Raw genomic sequence first — 23,797 nt, forward strand, 5'->3', positions numbered from 1 at the left:
CACGGCCCCGATATGGTGTAAAACCCAGATAATCTAACGCGCGATTAGCCAATAGCGCATCGCCAGGTAGCAAAACATATTTACTCATTAAAATATACATTTAATTCCCCAGCGTAGAACAAGCAAGAGGGAAAGAATACTTATCTGCTGGAAGCAGGAAAAGAAAGAGGAGGTTACACAGAAAGCACACGACCATGTGCAACCTCCATGTGGATTGTCTATTGGTGGATCGTAGATGACCCTTACTGCATGCACTATGGGAATGCTAGTTTTTTTTGCTGATTTAAAGTTGAAGCTGCTGAAAAAAGGAATAAAGACAGTTGAGCATAATCCTCACCTCCGGTCCCGACATTGAATTTGCAAACCATGACACTCTGCATGGTGTTTTAGAGCATTTTTTGCACTTGCAGAAGACACTTATTGAATTAGCTTGCACACTTTGCAAGTAGTAGTGGCTATGAGCTGTCCTAAGTATGACTTGTAAGTTAGAGGCAGAGTTGCCTTTTTTTCTATTGTCTGAGTTGAGTTTCTATAAATTGAGTATTAGCAGTGGCCTTACACGGTTGAATGTTTTGTTGAATATAGCATTGAGGGCAGTTGTTAACGTTTGTGGATCTATGAATATGTGTTGCTCTTTTTCACAATCATTCTTATGAGGTTTTAATGTTATTATTTTAATTTTAGCCCCATCTGAAGACTCTGAACCGGTTCTGTGCGCCTCCAGTTATGCTGCTGCTGTAGGAATGGGAGTCTTGCAACACAATACAAATTCTAGACCTGATGAGGTTTGTAAAAAAGCACCACTGGAAAAAATAAGTTTGTGTTGAAATATTTTGTATGTCAGACATACTTGGGTGGAAAATGCTATAATCTTGTACAGATATCTGCCAATGGACTGGTGAGCAAATATAACCACATGTAGAACCTGTAATCATTGTGGTTTAGTTTAAGTGTAGATTAGGAAGCAATGCTATCTTTGGCAGCATTTGTGCCTGCGTGATAGAATATTGAGACTTGCTTGAACATACATGTGTCTTATAAGATTTGATATTGCTTGCTGAGTAATAATTATTGTTTGGTTAACACTGACTCATTTCTCAGCATGTGTGAATGTGGTTGGCCTTGTAGATAAGGGTGCAATCATGTATGCTTGAGTAGGGTTGTACAGATGTGTGAACCTCTTCATCTTATTTGCAAATTGAGCAGTGGTGAGGTTATTTTGAAGCAGTGTTTTCGAACAATGGTGCTTTCTACACTTAAACTGAGCTCATTGCATTGTCTGCTTCATCTACTTAATGCACTCATGTAGTCATTCTGTATAGAATAATTGTATCCTTTTTGCAGGAAATACCTTGTCTTACATTGCCAGTATTTAATCAATCTCCTCATTCTGTGGATGCATCCAGTGACTGTATTTTTTCCACAACAATTTCCACTGGGAGCATTGTAACCAGTGAGAAGGCAGATTCAAGTCCTGGTGATACAGGTCTGTGTCTTCATTTCTTAAACATTCTTACAATGTTGTATAATTTAGTTTTTTTATTACTACAATATGCTGTGATACTCAATGTAACATATTAATGTTTTAATGAGGTGACTCCATACTGAGATTCAGATAAACTTGTAAAGAGTGGGCAGTGGTGCAAGTTACAACTGTTTTTGATTCTTTTTGGTCTGAATGTCTTTTCACTTCTAGGACAGCAATACACCACTGTCAGTGATCCATTGTGGATCATCTTGGCTGAGAACTTGAAGTTATTCTTGGTTATTGCCAGCCTTACCTCAAGTATGTACCTCTTTTTTTAAGGAAAATAGCGCCAAAGCCTATTTCCGGGCTCACAGCAGTCAAGATGGGCACTAAGGGAACTGAAAAGTGATGAGAAACATGCGTTCAATCAATCAGTGTTTTGTAAAGTGCATTAAATCACATGTGAAGGTTTCCAGGCGCTGGAGTTGATAGCTGCTTTGTGGTGATCTGTTCATTCAAACAGCCAGAACTTGAGTCCTTTCCGGAATTGCTGGAGCAATGATGTGGTCCTAAGGTGTAGGGTAAGGTCGTTCCAAGCTTTGGCTACTAGGATTTGTAGGAAGCTGGCTCTGTATATGCTATACCAAAGTAAGGTATAATGTGCACAGAGTCCAGTGGAACCCCAAAGGTAGGCAGAGGTAAAAGTAGATAATACCTTACTCTGTATTTGTGGTAGTGTGAGTGAGCAGTAAGGCTTTATCAGGGGGTAGTGTTAAGCATTTGTTGTACACACTTAGGCAAGAAATGATGTCACACACTCAAAGACTAAACTCGGACCAATTTTGTTTGTATCAAAAAAATTATTTCGTTATTTTATTTTTAGAGCCAGGCCTGGTGCAGCTAAGTGAAACAATACTTTGCAATACTTAAGCAATAAATTACAATTGAATACAGGTTGGTAAGTCAACAGTTCGAAATTGCTTCTCAATTACTTTACAGATTACTGTGCATGTTACTACTTGGATTACTTTTTAAGTTACTTTTGCTAACCAGAGTGATATGCCTAGATACTGGGACATCTCCTAGACAAAAGGCAAGTAATACCGTTTTTGGATATTTGCAGTTTTTCAAGTTCTCATACAAACCAACTCCATACTTAGAAAGGAAGTTTTCGGTGTACGGGTAAGTACTTGTTTGTGAGAGTTGGTATTCTGGGGTTAGCACCAGGGTTCTCCCAGGGTCAAGGATGCACACTTCAAGCACCTTCAGCGGCACTAGGGTGGCAGCGTGCTGAGGCCCAATGTTATCCAACGGGGATAGGGGGCCTCCAGTTGGTGGCTGCTCACGAGCAGGCCGCAAGATTGTGGGAGCAAAGCTCCTGGTGTTAGGCTCAGGGCAAAGGGGGATCGAGTTAGCACACAAAGCGCACCCGCAACAGCGCAAGGTCAGCTGTGTGCAGGGTGCTTTTTTGGCATCGGGTGCCCTTTTGATTTTAATGGGGATTCTCCAGTTGAAACAAGCACTGCAGGCTCGGGCCGAAGATCTTCTGGAGGAGACCACCAGTTGGAGAGAAATTGGGATGCCTGTGGATACTGGGACACCGTCGGTTGGGCCACCCAAGGCTGTGGAACGTCCGGTGCAGGGCTGTCTATAGGTGTCGTGTTTTTCTTATCAGCTCCGGTTGCGGTCAGAGGGATCTTACAGAAAGGCGTTGATTGGAGATTCGAGGCAGGTCAGAGATCACCATATCTAAGGTCAGGATCGCCGGGGAGACCGCTTTGTGGTGTTGGGCCACTGGAACTTGGATCATGGGTGTCTGGTGCAAAGTGGTGCAGACTAGCGGATTTGGTCAGAGCCAGCGTCTGTGGGTGAGCAAATCTGGTGCTTACAGGAGACAACGTCTTTGTTTGCGAAGGCAGGGCAGGTCCTCCGGGTTCTTGTGGTCTGCTGGCTGCAGGACACAACAGGATTTTGCTGGAGCACGTTCGAGGTGGGGACAGGCTGGTAGGGCTGGGGCCAAGTCAGGGGGCGCCCTCCTTTTCTTAGTTCAGCATGGCTTCTTCTGACCTTCTTCTCTTCTTCGGGTCGGTTCTTGTCTGCAGAGGAAACGTTCGAGGTTGCTCCTAAATACTAGGTTTTAGGGGCGTTACAGTTAGGTGGAGCTCTGGACCAATCGGTCCCTTCCTTCGGGTGAGTACACCCACTATTATGCTACCCTCCAGTGGGAGGGGGGACATATGCCTCCCTCCCTCTCTGGTTGGCTTGGGCCCCCCATTTGAATGATGACGGGGACTGCGAGTTGTGCTTCACCTTGACTCCCCCACCTGAGGGGTGGGCACATTTGTAAAGCACGCAGCTACCTCCGGAGAGGGGTCACGGCGCTGGGGGCTGTCGGGAAGATTAATCGAGCTATTGCCCAGAGTCACATGGTGGGGCTAACCTGGCGCAGGAGATCGAACTGTGAACCCAGTTGTCCAGAGTCAGGCACCCTGGCTGCTGCGCCAAACCTCTTCCACACTTGGTTTTCCTGACGATTCTCCCGCCCAAAGTGGGGGTCAGAACTGGTGGCGAGCAGCTAGGACACTAGGGTTAGGTTGTATTTCAAGGGGCATCTCTAAGATGCCCTCTGAGTGCATTACTCATTAAATCCCACACATGTATCATTGTGGGTTTAATGTAGTGAGAAGTTTGATACCAGACTTCCCCCGTTTTCAATAAAGCCATCATGGTGCTGTGGAGTTTGTAATGACTAACTCCCAGCACTATACACTCTTAATGGCAGTACTGCACTTACAATGTTTAAGACTTTGCTTAGACACTGTAGGGGTACAGGGTTCATGCACCTGTTTCCTCACCTCTGGTATAGTGCACCCAGCTAGAGGGGTGGCTTACCTATGCCAGGGCAGTGGCTTGTAGGCATGGCATACAGAGATGTGTGCCCTGTCTATTCTTCACTTTGTTCTGCACCAAAACACGCAGCCTGCAAAGGGGTTGTGTGTGTGTGTGTAGGTGTGTGGGTGTGGGTGTGGGTGTAGGTACAGGGCCTCTAAGGGTGGCACAATAAGTGCTGCAACCCTTAGAGGCCTTCCTGGCCACAGTGCATTTGGTACCTATGGTACCAGTTACAAGGGACTTGAATGAGGCCAAAGAGTGCCAATTGGGTTTTGCATCAATGCAGTTTTAGGAAAGAACATAGGCCTAGGTACCTGGTTAGTAGGAACCCATGGCACCCGCAACAGTTTGGCAATCAGTGGGGGCAACCATGCAAAAAGAGGGCATTTCCTTACAGGTGTGAGAAGGAGCGTCCTCTACTGTTTCGGCTGCACAGGGGGGTGTCTGCGAGGAAGAGGGAGGCAGAGCGTAGGTGTCTAGTCGGTTGGTGGAAGGTCATACATTTCCAACTCTCCAGTTGGAAGATGGCCGCCAGGTAGGAGCGCCCATCCGGAGCTCCTAGTGCTCGGGATCCCTCGTTGGGATTTATCCCGGATAGCACCCATCCCCCTGCATGAAAAATAGTTACGAGTAACTGGATTTTTGAAGAGTAACTGGATTGACTTTCAAAAGTAACTGGATTGGTCAACATCATCAGAAAAGACATCTACCTCTTGATCACTGGCGGCTGGGACCATTGCGATTAACTACGGAGCATCAGCAGAGCACGAGACAGCCGGGGAGTGCCACAGTGTATGCTGCGACTGCTGCTGGAGGCTGGTGGCGGCTGGGGACCGGGTGACTGCGGGCGTCGGAGAGGCACTACTGTCGGGTGCCCCGGCGCGGCCGTGGCTGCCGGGGCTGTCTGCTGCGAACGCCGATCACTGGCGGGCACAGGATCAGTCATTTCACCCGCCCCGGTTTCCCCCCTGCTGACGGCTTGAGGTCTGTTCGGGACCGTCTGCCAGGACGCCAGCCACGGACGGGCACTGTGGATGTGATGCAGGCGAGGCGGGCAGTCTGTGGTGGTTGAGGAGGTGCCCCAACACAGAGGTGCGGAGCGGGACGACGGGACCGACCCTCCTGCGGAGAGAGCCTGCTTGGAGAGCGACGAGCGCAACGGAGGCACTGGAGGATTGGTCCCTGCATTAGAGCCCCGGTCTAGAGGAAGCCTAGCGGTACCAGGACCAAGGCGGGAGGAACACTGGACCCCTTCCCCACTCACTCACCACCTGAAGCAGGAACCTCCTCCCGACGGCAGCAAAGGGCACTGAGCACCGGGACACGGCAGCGCTACCCCCCCCCCCCCTCTCCCGCCACTCCGCAGCTGAAGAACACTAGCGGATTGGAGGGCTGTGAAGGACGCTGACTGCTGGCAAACACAGTGGTGTCACCATCTCTCGAAGCGGACCCGCGAGAGCAACGCACATTTCAACTTCAAAAAGAACTCCTTATTAGGAGCAAGCGAGTGAAGTGTTCCCGGAGTTCTAGCAGAAGCTGTAGGGGCGACAGCAGACTGAAGCCTGCCCCCATCGACACCGGTGGATACCTGGCAAACGGCCGAGCCGCTTTTCAGGCTAATTACAGGCTGGGAGCCCTGATTCGAGATCAAGGGCAGACAATACATACAGCCTCATACTTCTACGAAGCGGAAGGGACTGAGCCAATCATGGACTAAAGCAGTGCTTTGTATAACTCTACTGGCAATTTTTACAGGCACACAGAAACTTAAGGTATTTACTTCTCCCACCCGCCTGCTCTCTTTTTAAAAAACCTAACTCCTTTGTTCAAAATGGCTGGGGCCATAAAACTGTAGCAATAAATCCCCCCCTACCTCTGTTGTCCACATGGCCCCTCAGCTCAGCCTAACTCCCCCACGTAGAGATAAGAAGAATTCCTCCCAGCTAGCCTTGAGCTCTGCTTGCTTAAACAGAAAGTTTAATCTCCTCCCCTGTGCTTAAAGTAATAGCAGCAGACAGAGGACTGACATCTCTATCTCCCCTGTCGGCACAGCAACAAACAGAGGACTACTGTCTTGTTCTGATCTATTTGGCGGCCATTTTAGACTAGTCTCTATTGGAAAGAATGTCTGCCGATTATTGCAGTATTACACTCCTAGCTCTATTTTGAGCTTTTGTAAGACACAGATTGCTACCTCATTTATGAAAGAGTGTTTTGCCATCATAGCAGTATCACACTCCTAGCTCTATTCTGAACATTTGTAATGTACAGATTGCTATTTTATACATGAAAGAGTGTTTGCATATCATTGCAGTATTACACCTATAACGGTATTTTGCACATCTGTAATGCACAGTTTATTATTTCATATATTTTGGTTCCTCACTAGTGCCACTTCTACCTGTATTTTGAACACTTGTAAATGCACAAATTGCTACCTCTTATTTTTTGATTTGACAATCAATGTCATTTTCGACTTTTGAGTTCTTAACTCACGCAAATTTTTGTATCTGGATACTATCTCCATATTCTACCAGTATTAGACCTGCACTGGTATTCTGCACTACTCTGCTCATTTACTCATTACTCTGCTCTGACCATTCTCGTAATTTGGCTCCACCTAACTGGTTGCTACCTCTCATATACTGTACAGGGTGTAAGCTGACTGCTACCTCTCTTATACTGTACATTGTGTAAGCTGCACCTACGCATTGTTTCCCTGGATTGCATTGACTGCCACCTCGTATACTTTTGACTACTCACTGGTGTCACACCGGTGACCTGTAACTAACGACTGTCAGTCTTATTGTCATCTCTTCTCCCACACCCAACGTTACGGCTATCCTAACATGGATCTCATCGGTAAGCACACATATAGAATCAACTACCCTGCCACTCTCACCAAAAAAGCCGCCAAACGCTTTAAACATAACTTCTTGAGGTCGCACCCGGAAACACCCTTTGCCGACACCTACTTCTCACCGGGCAATGGAGCCCTGAACATTGACATCATCTTCCACACCTCACGCACAGCCCAATGGAGAAAAGCGTTTCTAACCCTACTCACCGTCTCCACCACCAGGAAAACAGCTCATGGCATAACGCTCTCTATCACACCCTCCCAACTCTTCCATGGCAGAACCACCATTACTATCTACAATAACGGGATTGTCCTAATGCAATCCACGGACAAGAACCTGGAACTACTAGATAACTTGTTCCCCAAGTTCAAAGAGCACCTCTCCAAGCTGCGGACCTCCACCCAGAATTCCACCAGCTCTATCACCCCTGACGACGCAGCCCCCACCTACAACACCTCTTCCCCCAGCTCCCCAGAAAATGGCCCACCTGCTGTTAACGCCCCACACTCCCCAAACACAGTCACAAATCTCTCCACCTCACATACTAGCCGCCCCTCTAACACGACCCCCACTCATACACCCCCCATCCCTCTCCCCCCTGACACAACAACTCCCACCCACAACACGCCACCATCTGAACACACCACCGCTCGGAGTTTATCCACCCCTGACACAACAACTCCCACCCACAACACGCCACCATCTGAACACACCACCGCTCGGAGTTTATCCACCCCCCCCGCCCATCCCCCCCACGGCAGACACCTCTCCCTCCCCACCTCCCTCCCCACTCCCACCCACGACACCCTCCCCCTCCCAACAAAACATACCGCCGCCCCTACCTTAGCATCCCCCTCTCTCCCACCGCCTATTCTCTCCACCCCCAGCCCCCCCCCACTCCCACCCACGACACCCTCACCCTCCCAACAAAACATACAGAACATACCGCCTTACCTACCTTAGCATCCCCCTCTCTCCCACCTCCTATTCTCAGCCCTCACTACCCTCCTGTCTCCCCCACTGTCCTCAGCCTTCACTCGCTCTTCTACTCACCGGCACCGTCTCCCACTGACCTCACTACCTATGCCTCCCACCCACCGCCTACTTCACCTACCTCAACCACACCCCTCGCCCACAAACACGCCCACACTTTCAATGCCATCCCACTCATTGGCGCCGCAGAACCTTCCAACAGCGCTAGTATATCCCCCCCCTTGAGTCCCTGCATGATTTCCAGCCCACTAATCAACCATTCACCAATGACTCTCACCACCAACCCCATCCCCAATGCACCTTCTGACCTGACTTTATCCACCCTCCAACAAGTCAAAGAGGATATTCTACAAATCAAAAAAGATGTCCACGCAATCAAAGACCTTCTCTCCTCACAGCCCTATCTACATCCTACCGTCCCTCTACCCTACAAACGACGCACCCTCCCAACATACCCTCGCCTCCAACGACATCCGCGCTGGCCGACTATCCCCGTTCGCAATAATTATCACCGCCCCTGTCGCGTCCTCAACACACTGTCGGACCGCGACTTACGCTCTCTCCTACGCTCTTATGGCCCAGGTCCGGAAAAACACATACCCAACACACACATCCCCATACCCATAATACTTACAAACCCTGTGAGGCTCCCAACACTCCACAACAGAGGCTCCGTCCCTAACAACCTAAGAAAAGTTCCCCTCACACTAGAAAGCTCGACCACCCTTCTCTCTCCCAAACTCAAATGCATCTTACTCAATTGCAGATCGGCCCAGAGACATTCCTCCGACATCGCTGATCTCGTCTCAAATAGGGATCTGGACCTTGCCTTTCTAACGGAAACGTGGCTTTCGGAAGCCTCTACCCCGATTATGGACATACTAGTCCCCCCCAACTATCACATCATTAGGTTGGACAGGTCGCCTGACAAGACGGGCGGGGGAATTGCATGCATTTTTAGGAGCAACCTCTCCGTTACTCAAGTCACCTCCCCCTCCCTTTCCTCCTGTGAACTCCTCTGCCTCGACATCACCAGCGAGGGCAAACAAGTATGTGCCTTACATCTCATCTATCACCCGCCTGGTGACAATCTCATATTCACCCAACAACTCATGGACATGATCTCGTCCAATGCCGGTCGGCAGACCACCCAAGTCTACCTGGGTGACTTCAATCTCCACTGGAACGATCCGAAGGACACAATGGTGAATAGTCTCAAAAGTTTCCTTAATGCGTTTGCGTTTGACCTCACCCAAATATGCGATAGACCAACACACGACAAAGGCTCGATACTCGATCTCATCATTGCCAAAGAGAACACTACACAACTGGAGGCGATCCAACCCTGCGACTGGTCAGATCACCACATTATCACCTTCTTTATCAATGAAAAAGTTAAACCTATCCCGGCTCAACCAATCAAATGCAAAACATGGAAAAGGGACATGAAGAATCTTAACCCCTCTACCCTACCTCCCCACATCGGCAATCTCCTCCTACCCCCTTCAGGTGCCTCGGATGTTCAATCACTGACCGACCACTACCTTGACTCTATGAATACAATAGTCAATGAAGTCGCCCCATTGCAACTGAAGAGAGTCTCCACCAAAATTTCTAACCCCTGGTATGACGATAGACTCAATGACGACAGGCGTACTATGCGAATGGCAGAGCGCACCTGGAGATCGGACCCTTCAGCACTGCACCTCAAAAGGCTCAAGAACAAGAGAAATGCCTACTTCAGGAAAATAAAGCGCACTAAGTCGGTCTTCTTTAGCAGTCAGTTGGACCAAGCAAAAAACAGGCCAAGAAAGCTGTTCGAACTAATCAAGACCCAAACAAAGACTCAACCCTCACAACCAAACAGCACAACAAGCGACACCCCACATTGTGAAGCCTTCTCTGCCTTCTTTAAGCTAAAGACTGACAACATAAGAAATGACCTCATCATGGATGTGAGCCGACTCCCCAACCACACCAGATTTTCTAACACTCAGCCTAAAAACAAGGCATCCTGGCTGTACTTCGATACCTACTCGGAAGAAGCAATACACAAACTGCTCTGCACCTTGAAGCCCTCTAACCACCTCACAGACCCTCTACCTGCTAATGCTGTAAAAGACTTCATCCCCTTGCTCCTCCCTCTCTGGACCAAAATCATCAACAGCTCCCTACAACAAGGCCTCATTCCAGACTCCCTCAAGGTAGGGCAAGTCACACCTATACTCAAGAAACCTACAGCAGACCCGTCTGACCTAAACAATTACCGGCCCATCACCAATATCCCCACCCTGGCCAAACTGCTGGAGAAATGTGTCCAACTCCAACTAACAAAACACATTGACCATTTTGACCTCCTCAACCCTCATCAATCAGGCTTCCGAGCGAAACATAGCACGGAAACAGCTATGACACACATAATTGATGACGCCCTCCAAATTCTTGATCGCAATGAGTCCTGCCTCCTCATCCTTCTCGACCTCTCGTCAGCATTTGACACGGTCAAACATGAGAACTTACTGGAGCTGCTAAGCACTAGAATGGGTCTATCGGGAACTGTTCTCAAGTGGTTCTCGTCCTTCCTCCACAACTGGTCTCAGAAGTTCAAGATCGACAATGTGCTATCTACTCCTGTGCCTGCAGACCTAGGTGTTCCACAAGGATCCTCCCTCTCCCCCACACTGTTCAACCTCGTCATGGAACCGCTCGCCACCTTGCTCTAAGCTTCCAATGTCCAATTCCATATGTACGCTGACGACACACAACTTTACCTAAAGCTACAATCCCCGGAAGATATCAAACATCTGAATTCCACGCTTATTAACACTCAATCTTGGTTGGCCGATAACCACCTCAAACTAAATGCTTTGAAAACTGAGTTCCTACTCATCTCACCCCCGGCGAAAAGCTCCACCACCCAATCCTGGCTCAATAACCTAACAGCATTCAATGTCCAACCGACCATCGTGGACTCGGCGAAATCCCTAGGCATTACACTCGACGCCAAGCTCAACATGCAGCAGCACGTTAGCAAAGCCACAAAAGGAGCTAATTTCCAAATCAACACACTGAGGAAAATCAAACCCTTCCTCCCGGCCAAAGACTTCCAAACTGCCGTACAAGCTCTAGTCATCCCTAGAATAGACTACGGAATTGTGGCCCTCAGCGGACTCCCGCTATCCACAACAGCACCCTTAAGAGCCTCCCTGAACGCTGCCGCGAGACTCATTACTGGCTCAAGAAAACATTCGCATATAACCCCAGACTTAAAGTCTCTGAAATGGCTGCCTTTTGAAGCCAGAATACAACTAAAAATTGCAGTTATGACACACGCGGCCGTGCACCACAATGCACCCAACTACCTCGCTCAAAAGTTATCTATATCAGGAGGTTCTAGAGCCAACAGAAGTACAAAAAATCTACTCCTGAAACCTTCTAGATTTCGGAAAGAGAAAACATACAAGCGCTCCTTCTCAGGAATGGCTCCCAGGATCTGGAATGCGCTCCCTCCTGAAACTAGGCTTATCTCCTCCACTGCACTCTTCAAGAAAGAGGTGGAAACCATCCTTCTGGCCAAGATCTCCTGAACCTAATAGGTGCTGGATCAGAGACTCTGCACTGCTTTGTATCACTGTTCACCTGTCCTTTGGCACTATACTTCTACCTGATGGGTACACTCCCACCCTTCTCTCTTACTACAGACCAATATATGATACACTCTGTTTTACTGATTCGCTCTCCTGATACTACTTGTTTACCTGATTGTATATTGATATGTCCTATGTATGTTATTATTTTTACTGTTTACCTGATAGTATATTGATATGTTCCATGTATGTTATTATTATCCTACCATGTTAGCGACTATTATACTGCTCCCATTCTCTCTGTTATTTCCTATTGCCCCTACCCTGTCTTTGTAAAGCGCTCTGATATCTGTAAGGATCTTGTTCGCGCTATATAAAACTTTGAATAAAATAAAAATAAAATAAAAATACATTTGTTGATGTATGCTGCTCCTACGTTGTGCAGGGTTTTGTATGCATGAGCCCCACTTGTGTAGCTTCTTGAGGTTAGGGTGTGATGTAGGTTCATCTGGGGAGATAGAGGATGAGTCTAGCTGCTGAGTTCTGTATTGTCTGTAGTCTCTTCAGGAGGTGTGCAGCGAATCCTACGTAGAGTGTGTTCCCGTAGTTCAGCTTCCTGATGATGAAGGTCTACGTGACAGTCCTTCTAGGTTGACTGGTAGCCACCTGAAAATCATGAAAAGCAGGTGTAGGGTGTATAAGTTAGCTTGCTGAGGTTGCATGCTGTCGAGGCAGGGAATGCGCCATGTTCGGTAGGCCACCATACGTTGTTCCTTGGAGAGGTGTTGTTCCCAAAGATGAAGACTTTAGTCTTGGCTGTGTTGAGCTTGACACAGGTGTTCCTTATCCAGTCTGAAATTGGCTTTGGTGATGGAAGGGTCTTCTGACAGTGAGAGGATGAGCGGAGTGTTGTTTGCATAGGAAATTATATTGAGTCCATACGATCTGCTGGTTTTCGCTAGGTGGGGGGGGGGGGGGTCATGTACCTGTTGGAGAGGATGGAGCAGTCTTGTAATCCAGGGTTTTAGAGACGATCTAGTGAGTTTTGTAAACTTACTTGAGTCTTCTAAACCTCCAGTCAGCTTTTGATGATTGATATATATGTGTATGCATGTATGTATGTATATATGTATGTATGTATATATGTGTGTATATATCTGTATGTACGTATATATGTGTATGAGTATGTATGAGTATGCATGTATATACGTGTATGTATGTGTATATGTGTGTGTGTGTATAAGTATGTGTATATATATATATATATATATATATATATTCACAGAAAAAACCATAGGTTATAGACCATATATAGTTAGGAATTACCATTTACAAAACCTTGAAAATTCACTGAAAAAACCATAGGTTATAGACCATATATAGTTAGGAATTAGCATTTAGAAAACCTTATTTTACTCACACAAAACCATTGAAATTCCATATATAGTTAGTTGCACTAACTATATATCGCGCACCCGCAATCCACTGCTGATCATGTCACATATTACATCATTCATGACATGGTCAGTGACATCACTGATGACATCACTGATGACATCTCAAATGACATCACTGATGACATCACTGATGACAACATCCAGTGACTGTATTTTTCTGTAAAGTTAAAATATGTCTTGAGTGGATGTATAAGTGTCTGGATGAAGGATTTAGTAGGTGCATGACTGACTGTATGAGTGAGTGATTAAATGTGTCTCACTGAATGCATGGGTTAGTGACTAAACTGTCTTAATTTGTGCATCATTATGTCTGTTGTTCTGTAAACTGCTGCATGTGTTGATCATTAGCTATACGAGAGGCTATATGTGTTATTAATTGGTTGCCCAAGTATTTCTATGGGAGATTGAGTTTGTGTGGGGGTGGCTGGAAGGTGTGAGACTCTATGCATAGATGTGTGAGCAGTTTATTCACTAGGTGTATGAGTTCAAGAGTGCATGTGGAAACAGCTACATGGGCAGTTGACTGTGTGCATGAGTGTATTGATGAGTGAATGGATATCTCAATGCTACATGTCATAGTAAGTACATATGTAAAACACAGTACATGTGAGAGTTGGCATATATAAATAACTGTGCATGAGAGCCACTGAATGAGTGAGTGGTTGTATCGATCATTGTGAACTTGTATCAGGGATTGTATAAGAGAGTAAATATGTGTTAGTATATGTTTCAATAAGTAAGGTGTGTTTAACTGTATAGTTGAAGAAATGGAGGTGAGATTGTTTCTTTGCATGACTGACTGGGTGTGTGAGTAACTCCATGGATGAGTGGCAGTGTGTGAGTGTCTGTATACACTGAGTGTATCTAAGGTTATATTAGAGTCTGAAGAGGTTTATCGTATTAGCACAAGAATGATGTCAAATGAGATGTCATCAGTGATGTCATCAGTGATGTCATTTGAGATGTCATCAGTGATGTCATCAGTGATGTCACTGACCATGTCATGAATGATGTAATATGTGACATGATCAGCAGTGGATTGCGGGTGCGCGATATATAGTTAGTGCAACTAACTATATATGGAATTTCAATGGTTTTGTGTGAGTAAAATAAGGTTTTCTAAATGCTAATTCCTAACTATATATGGTCTATAACCTATGGTTTTTTCAGTGAATTTTCAAGGTTTTGTAAATGGTAATTCCTAACTATATATGGTCTATAACCTATGGTTTTTTCTGTGAATTTCATTGTTTTTTTAACAGCTAATATCTGTAGCTGTAAAATGTATTCTTCTTTAAATCCAAAAATATATTTTATATGTTTATGAATAATTTTTTTTTTAAATATTTTTTTTTCTTCGTTCCCGCTTCGCAAATAGGGAAGCTTCCCGTTAGCTGACCTTGATGCCGCGAAATAGACCGCGAGCCGGTAAACGTTTCTTTACCGCAAGTGCCGTGTTACAAAACAACATCGTGACGCCTCCCGTCCGCATGACGTTTCACGTTGTCGCGTGATACGTCATATGACGTACTACGTTAGCGAACTGGTACGCGAAGCGAGTCGCAAAGCGCAGGTTTCTGGAAGCAAACCGGGAGGCCCTGCAAAGCGCTTAACGTAAACACAGCAAGTCATGTGACTTGGTAATAACACTTTTCATTGGTTCATTTCACTTTTGGTTTCCTAATGATGTAAGACTAGGTCATATAATCTAAAATGAACACTTTTGATTGGTTGAGAACTCTTGTTTTTCCCAAATGATGAAAATCCCTCCTTCTTTCCTCACTCTGACTTTCATCATTGTGAGAGAAAGACCCTTTGTGATCACTGAGCAATGGCTTCTTTAGTAGCTTCAGCTGGTGCTTCCCCACCACCTCCACCACATCCAAGGAAGAGTGGACCACCTGCTCAAGTTATAATTCAACAAGAAGAAGAAGAAGAGGAACAGGAGGACGAGCACGAAGAGAGGCAGTTTTTGCCTGAGCAGCCCAGGACGTCTCACCGGAAAGAAAACTTCATTTGGCAATTTTTTAAAATTCCCAAAGGTCAGAAAAAAGTAAATGCAAGATACGTAACTTGCCTTATATGTCAAGATAGACTGTCCAGAGGGACCGACAAAAAATACAGTTTCGGAAACTACACAATGCATCGCCATATGACTAGGTGGCATCCTAACAACTACAGTGCTGCACAGTTTCGGAACGACCTAGATAATCTCCCTATTATGGCCAGAAGATCTGTTGTACCGGAAGTAACGGGACCAGAGGGCAGGGAGATGGTGCCAAATATACAAATGAGATTTGGTGAAGTAAAACACACCTGCGTATTTTGCGATGGATTCATTTCCTACGGAGAAAGAAGCATCACTCTGATCAACAGAGCTATTGACTATCATATGCAAGTTTGTCCGAAACGCCCAAAATAATAAATACTTCTTTTTTTTGTTTTGTTGCTCCTGTTGAGCCCTTTACAATGAATCGTTTTCATTGCCCCCTCCAAGAAAAACCCAAAAAAATATAAAACTGTTCCGAAAAATTCAAAAACAGTAAAAAAAAAATCAGAAAAATAAAAAAAAAGTTCTTTTCAGAACTACCTCCCCGTTATTAAAAAATTGGTACAATATTTGGAACTGTGCCAACCTCTATTTCTCTTAGTTCGCTTCCTAGTTCGCTCGCCGGTACGCGAACTGGAAGCGAACCAAAAACAGTAAGTATAAGGGAGGGAAACACACACTTATGTTAAAATAAAGACAGCTATAGGGGAGTAAACTAGAGATACTATTACCCGTAATCCACTGCTGATGATGTCACATATTACATCATTCATGACATGCTCAGTGACATCATCAGCAGAGGATTGCGGGTTTTTTGACAACATGCCTTATCCACGGTTTAATAACGCTGCCTTTTGCTTTATATAAGTTTTCAAATTGTATGAAATATATACCAATAGGTCGTTATGAACCTTTAGGTAGTGCTTTTCTTCATGAGGTCTGGTCGCTTCCATACACATACAGATGTTTCAAAGATGATCAAGAAGTTTATCTGAATGGAGAGGAATGCACTGAGACGCCAGATCATTCACTAATGTGTAGACACATACAGTTACACGGTTCATGCAACAAACACCGACCAAATATGGCTTGCGTGTTGCAAGGCACGCCAGTTCCTGCTATCATCCCCACGTTCAAGTTGTTGGAAAATGGTAGTTATTTGATGCTCAATAATGAAGATTGTTCTGAGTTAATTAAAAGTATTCCTTTTATCGTAACAGTAAGTGAACGGGTTATTTGCTGCAGAAATGTTCTATTTCCTCCCACACATGAACATAGGGAGTTTTCAATCTGGCCACAAATACCAACCTTGGGACACGTTTCAACGGCATGGCAAGAATAAGAGCTCTTTTGTCTCAGAGAGAGGTGGCCTTGAGTTCGGCCCGTGAAACTTTCGTACTTCACATAGCGAACACCCGTACAGAGGTGCACACCCTTTTCAATTAAGATTTGCCTTTCAATTTCAGCAACATGTTTCCGACTATCTTTAACGCATCCTCCACAAAGTCCCTGACACACTTTTTTAAAGTTGTTACCAGTGGTCTCGTGACTTCATTTGAGAAAATCTTTGGAGTCATCCCTGCTTCCTTTCATTGTATTTTCTGCACTCTGGTTCGTGGATTGGCATTTTTACTTGCATTACCAGCGGACGCTCTTGTGCTTTTTTACATTTTTAAATATGGATGTCCCTCCTATGCAACCTCCGACCCTGCAGCTGCTGACACTGTTCCGCAATCGCATGCTAGAATATTATGGCACAATGCCGTTGGCGATATTAAGCACGGCATATGGATTATCTTTTCGGTTCTCCTACTTCACCTGTGTCCAGCCTGTATTTCACTGCCTGACCTGTGATTTCGATTGGGCCATTGATTTGTGTCTCTGCGGACCGGTTTCTCCTGACGTCGACTTTAATCAGCTGATGACTCCTATCATTACTCACGAGTTGGTTTGTCCTGGCGAAAGGATTATGGCTGTGGCATTGATGCATGGACTACTTGGTCCCTGGAATTTACTGGCGGCAGCACAGTCTTTCTTGGAAGAGAGCTTTCTTGAAAACCCACCGAGCTGTCCTCTGATGGTGATAGAGGATCCGGTGCTGGGAGAGCACGTATGTTCTTTTCCGCTTTTAAATTGGATGGCTGAACTGTTTTCGGATGAAGACGGTGACTTCCTATTGGAGGCTGTTGCAGCTTATTTTGCATACACAGTTATGTCATAGACCTTTTTCATGTTTGATATGCTGAGTACTAGCATTTCATTGACAATTCATTGACTTATTTGTCAAGTTTTTATTATTTACCTTGCCTATTGGCTTAAGACTCGATAAAGTACTTGGCTGTTTTATTTTTCTTTAGCATTAAATTTTCCTAGTTTTTAATGCTTTACCTTGCGGACCGTCCACATATAAACTTGCAATCTGCTCTCATGAGATGGCACTTCTATTATCTTATTCAGTTCGTTTCCGGATCATGAGGAGGTGTCATCTAGGTCCTGGATATCTTTACACCGTGTTAAGTTAGCATGGGCTCATTACCGGTTTAAACGCCATTTTTCCTTTTTTGCAACTTCTGCACACGACACTTAGTTGTTGCTTTAGCTTTCCACCTAGTAGTTCATCGTGGTTTACATGAGAATAATATGTTATTGGTCTACTATCTGCTTTACTTGTTAAACTATATCTGTACAGCGAGTGCTAAAGTTTCAAGAACAACACGATACAGAATTGTTATGAGGTCTGATCTCCACGACTTCATACTCATAACATAAGTGCAACTTCTGCCAATTCTGGGCATGAGGCGGGTTTTATATTGCTTTGCCGAACACACATACACAACAGTTGATGCGGTTCACATGAAGAGAGAGCTGGTGTATGGTGATGTGATTCCTTCAAATCTAAGACACTAAAGTATGGGCACGCCCTAAACCAACACAAAGAGACCTTCTTAGCAAATAATATAATATGTGTATTAGGGAGGGTGAGGTATAAGCAGCCGCGGGCCGTGGAGGGAGTTACGATGGGGCAGGGAGGCGGGGAGGGGGAGAAGCAGGGTGGAGCCCTCTCTACCTTGCCCCTCCCCCTCCCCGCCTCCCTGCCCCACCGTAACTCCCTCCACGGCCCGCGGCTGCTTATAAGTGTTGCTAACTCTTATTCATTTACAGCATGTTAACATACTGTCACCATTCGCTTTTTATGTACTAGTAACTATGCTGGTAATTTTGCTACTGATAATATGTGTACTTGTATTCTCCACCCTGCTTCTCCCCCTCCCCGCCTCCCTGCCTCACCGTAACTCCCTCCACGGCCCGCGGCTGCTTATAAGTGTTGCTAACTCTTATTCATTTACAGCATGTTAACATACTATCACCATTCACTTTTTATGTACTAGTAACTATGCTGGTAATTTTGCTACTGATAATATGTGTACTTTTATTATCTAAGGTACTACGCCTGAGAAGACGGCATTAGTAAATAAACATTTCAAATACACATCTGTTCTTCTTAACTTCATGTTCTGGTTTCTAAGAAATCTATAACGACCGACTGTTCATGAGTTCCACGTATCCTGAGGTACTATAAGTTCATATTCTGGATTGTCTAAACATTGAGAGTTTGTTATATCCAATGTGACACTGTACCTAGCTTGCTAAGGAGTTTTTGATTACTAACGTGAGTTTTGGGACACCCTAATTCGCCGAGGTTCCAATCCTCTGTCCACAGTTCTGTGTGAGAACAGAAACCCTGCGACAGGGGCACCCCCGACCCTTGCTGGAGCTTCATCACACTTGCGATACAACTCCAGCAATGCGCCACCTTTACGGCACAGATACATCACGCATCTGTGCTGTTTTTGCCCCATGATGCGCCGCATTGTAAATGCAGCACACCATAGGTGACGGAACAGCGGCACAGAATGACTAACACATCCCTGGTGATGCGCCAGCCATCATAAATGTATCCCTATGCTTCTTATCTTGTTAGAGATGAACCGCCATATATATCATCAAAGTTTTTTGCATTTCCTAAATAGCGAACTTTAAGGAATAAATAGCGATTCTTTACCATTCCTAGTTTGCGATGAGCTATTTGCTAATTAGCCGAATGTAGCCCAATGAAGCCCAATGTAGCCCAATGTAGCCCAAAGATGGCCGCCAGACACACAAAAAAACAAATGTAGCCCAAATATCAGCCAGATGTAGCCCAACTATAGCCCAGTGACAGAATGACCAATCAGCTTCGCAAACCTCCGTTACGCGAAGCGGAGCGCTGTTACAGATATATATCTTTTTTTGAACGTTAATTTCTCAAAATCCACTGGAGCACATATATTGAGACCTAGCAAAGGCACATCGGGCTACCAGTCCCTAATATTTTGCCAAGTTTCGTGCAAATCCATTCAGCCGTTCAATTATTATTATTATTATTTTTTTTTGCCCCGCGGGGCCCTTTTAAAACCTCCACATCAAACCTAGGGGGTCAGCGAGGATCTACTATGCCCCCTTATAGTTATTTCCCCCTTTGTTTTGACCTCCTCTTGTCTCTCGATCCTACCGAGAGACAAGATGGCGGCCGCTACGGACTGTTTGGAATGTTGACAGACGCCGGAGAACCAATCAGCTTCGCTTCACAAAGCTCCGTTGCGCGAAAAGTCCGCGAACCAGAGCGCTGCCCGGTCCGCTGTTACAGATATATATCTTTTTTTAAACGTTAATTTCTCAAAATCCACTGGAGCACATATATTGAGACCTACAAAAGGCACATCGGGCTACCAGTCCCTACAATTTTGCCAAGTTTCGTGCAAATCCATTCAGCCGTTCGGGCTAAAAGTGAGGCCAACCGCCCTATGGAAAACTCAATGTTAAAAACACGTTTTGGGACCCCCCCTTTTTTCTCGGCCACCACTGGACGAACCCCCCCCAAATTTTCAAGGGCTGCTCAGAAACAAAATGTGCCATTTTCCTGAAAATTTCAGCCAATTCCGTCCACAAACGCCAAAGTTATTAGACATAGAATTTTCAAAAAACCCATAGAGAAAAAATCCTAACTATATATACCTACTGGCGACCGCCAGTAGGTAATATATATATATATATATATATATATATATATATATATATATATATATATATATATATATATATATATATATTCACTGAAAAAACCAAAGGATTCAGGGTAGTTATAGTTAGCTGGACATTTCACTCGTTCAAAACCATTGAAATTCCTCCGTTATAGTTAGTTCTGCTAACTATATCTCGCGCGCCCGCAATCCACTGCTGATCATGTCACATATTACATCATTCATGACATGGTCAGTGACATCACTTATGACCTCTCAAATGACATCACTGATGACATCATCCAGTGAATGTGGTTTGGTTCGTTATTTAAATATGTATTATATATATATAGCAATCTGCATTGAAGAATGTGTGGATATATAAATATTTAGTAGCAGTGTGATTGACTGTTTACTTGACTAATTTATAGTGTCTCACTAAATATATTGGATAGCGAGTAAACTGTGTGAGTATCTGTATCACTTTGTCAGTTGTTGTGTAAACTGCTGCACCAGTTGGTTACTAGCCACATGAAAGTCTATATTAGTTATTGATCAGTTAACGGAGTATTTGTATGGGAGAGTGAATGTGTGTGTGGTTCGGTGGGGGGGGTGTGACTGCCCAAAGATGTGTGAATAGTTGATTCAGTAGGTATATGAGGTTAAGACTGCATGTTATAACAGTTGTTTGGGTGAGTGAATATCTTTATGGGTGTGGTGATGAGCAAATATATCTCTCAACGGTACATGTCCAACAAACTAGAAAAATAAAAAATAAGGCAGTGTATGTGACAGTTGTTGTACATAAATAAGTATACATAAGACTCAGTGATTGTATGAGTGACTGTGTGGATAACTATACTTGTAATAGTGATGTTATGACACACTAAGTATGAGTTACTATCTATATGAATAAATGAAGTGGTGTTTGTATAAGTGTGTAGCTGACTAAATGTAAGTATGATCCATTGTTTGCATAAGTGAGTAGGATGACTGCATACGTGAATAGGATGTGTGCTGGTGTGTAATTTTGATATAGGTGTATAGGTATATTTGATAGTGTTCTATTGATCATTGACAGCATGTATGAGTGAATTTATTTATTTATTTTATTTATTTTAAAGGTTTTTTATAGCGCTGGCTAGACCCGGAGGTATCAGAGCGCTTTACATGAGCATCAGATCAGTTACAGGTTACATCGTTACAAAGGTTACACAGTTATTAGAACATGGCAACATAGTTACTTGTAAGGTCAAGATAAACAATAAGCACAAATACGTAAGGGGAAAAGCAGGCAAGGGGAAAGATTCAGGGGAGGGGGAAGGAGCTAATATTTTCTTCATCGAAGAAGAAAAAAACAATTACCCATCTTTTCTGTTTTTTAGCTAGAAATGCAGGCAAAGTGAAATGCTACACATCAAGGAAGAGAGAGGAGGGAGTGATTGTTGCGGAAAGTCCTTTTGAAACACCTGACACAAATAATTTAAGAAGAGCCCTTTCTTCCCAATTGAAATGCTTGTTTTAAAATGGCCTCCCCTCTCTTCCTGGTGCTGTGCCAGGCAGCTCCCTGCACCCGTTGTTTCTTGTTTAGTAAAGGCGGGCACACCCCTGTAATCTTGACATTAGACAGTAAAAAACCACAGACGCTAATCATCAGAGTCCATCTTATTTAAAGTGTGTTTTTAAAACAGACAATCTAAAGGCAGTATCATGCCTCCACTACCGAACTTAAGTTGTATTTAATGTTGGCACCGATCTGGCAGAAAAGGTCAACAATCTTTGCAATGTGGACGATCAAATGTGTTCCATATCTTTAAAGATGCAATAAATGAAGAATTACATTTGGCACAAACAGACTTCATGCTGAAGGAAGATGATTCATTCGAGAGCCTGTCTCAGCCCTCGGGCAGGCCGCCTTTTTCCTGTTCTACAAACATTGTTGAACGGAGCACACAAAGCAGCCAAGGAAACCCCACCTACCCAGGAATGCACAACCCTAGCCCGGGCTCCCCGTGAGCTCTGAGCGTGGACTGGCTGCCGCTTGATCTGGAAGTGGTGAAAGAAAAAATCATGAATTTTAAATGTATGAACAAGCACAGCGAATGAGCCCGAGCGTCAGAAGGGGGCATTGGGGGCTTCTACTGCACGGAATGTAAATATAAAATCGGGTAAAATCGTGCATTTTTCAGTAGGTGCCCATAAGTCCAGTAATATATACATCACAACATACATCAGATGTTATTTTAAATTAATACCGCAGATTGCACATGTCGCCCTAACATGCATTCCTGGGACTATAGTCTCACTAGTTAAAAAAATCTACTTCCCCCAAAAAATCTTTGATGTTGATTCAAGTGTCAAAGTGGATGAGTAATAATCATATGTTTTTTCGATTAGATTTCCCACCTGAACGCATGCATATTTTTGGAAGGTGACATATCGTTGGGCTTATATACAACATAGGAAACAATATTGACATGGGAGCATGTGAAAAATACAATACCATACTATGCTATAAAACTAAAATTAGTTAAAACACATTATTGGACAATACCATTTAGTTGAACAAACACATTGCATTATATTACAGCTGTACAACTTCTCCTGTAAAAGTCAAAGCCAGCTAGCTTTTAAAAGCATAATGCAGCGAAGTCTCATAACCTAGTCTCGTAATAATTATATGTGCGTCTTGTGTCCTACGTCGGTTACCCAAAGATGTGTGTGTAGATCTAGGAATCACTGAGTGGGTTTTTAGAAACTTGTATTGGTGTGTCAATGGTATATATGGTACTCTGTATTTTACAGTGAGTGATGAAAGGTTATACTAGTGTATGATGAGGTGTATCTAATTGTCACATGGATGATGTCATCAGTGATGTAATTTGAGATGTCATCAGTGATGTCACTGACCAGGGCATGAAAGATGTAATATGTGACATCATCAGCAGTGGATTGCGAGCACGCGAGATAGTTAGCAGAACTAACTATAACGGGGGAATTTCAATGGTTTTGTACGAGTGAAATATCCAGCTATCTATAACAGCCCTGAAACCTATGGTTTTTTCAGTGAATTTCAAAGGTTATTTAAACGATCATTTTTAAATGTAATAATAGTTGGGTTTTTTTAATACCGATTTTCTACAGTTTTTTAACTGTTTATTTTTACATATTTTATTTTTTAAATGACATTATATATTTTTAATGGAAATGGAAATAAAAATGTTTTTTTAAATATTGAAACTGAAATATTGTTTTTTTTGTTTTATATTTTTATTTTAATATATTTATATTTTCTTTGTTTTTTTTTTCTTAAAATTTTTAGTTGGAGTCGCGCACCCAAAGCGTACCTTTCTCGATCACTACGCGGAACCTAGCCGTTATTTTAGAAATGTTGTGAAGGATCCGTGTAGGGTGTGCGACGGGTGCGTA

General features: G+C 44.2%; 1 protein-coding gene across 4 annotated transcripts in view; it reads left to right on the top strand.

Moving 5' to 3' along the window:
• Positions 1-23,797, top strand: part of CEP295 (centrosomal protein 295) — a 627,693-nt gene that overhangs the window by 272,621 nt on the left and 331,275 nt on the right. For all 4 annotated transcript variants that reach the window (XM_078656965.1, XM_078656962.1, XM_078656963.1 and 1 more), the window contains 2 exons: positions 685-785; positions 1,345-1,486. In XM_078656965.1, coding sequence (XP_078513091.1) covers positions 685-785; positions 1,345-1,486 — 243 coding nt within the window. The remainder of the gene's footprint in view (positions 1-684; positions 786-1,344; positions 1,487-23,797) is intronic.

Source organism: Lissotriton helveticus, chromosome 8, assembly GCF_964261635.1.
Source record: "Lissotriton helveticus chromosome 8, aLisHel1.1, whole genome shotgun sequence".
In the NCBI taxonomy this organism is placed as follows: domain Eukaryota; kingdom Metazoa; phylum Chordata; class Amphibia; order Caudata; family Salamandridae; genus Lissotriton; species Lissotriton helveticus.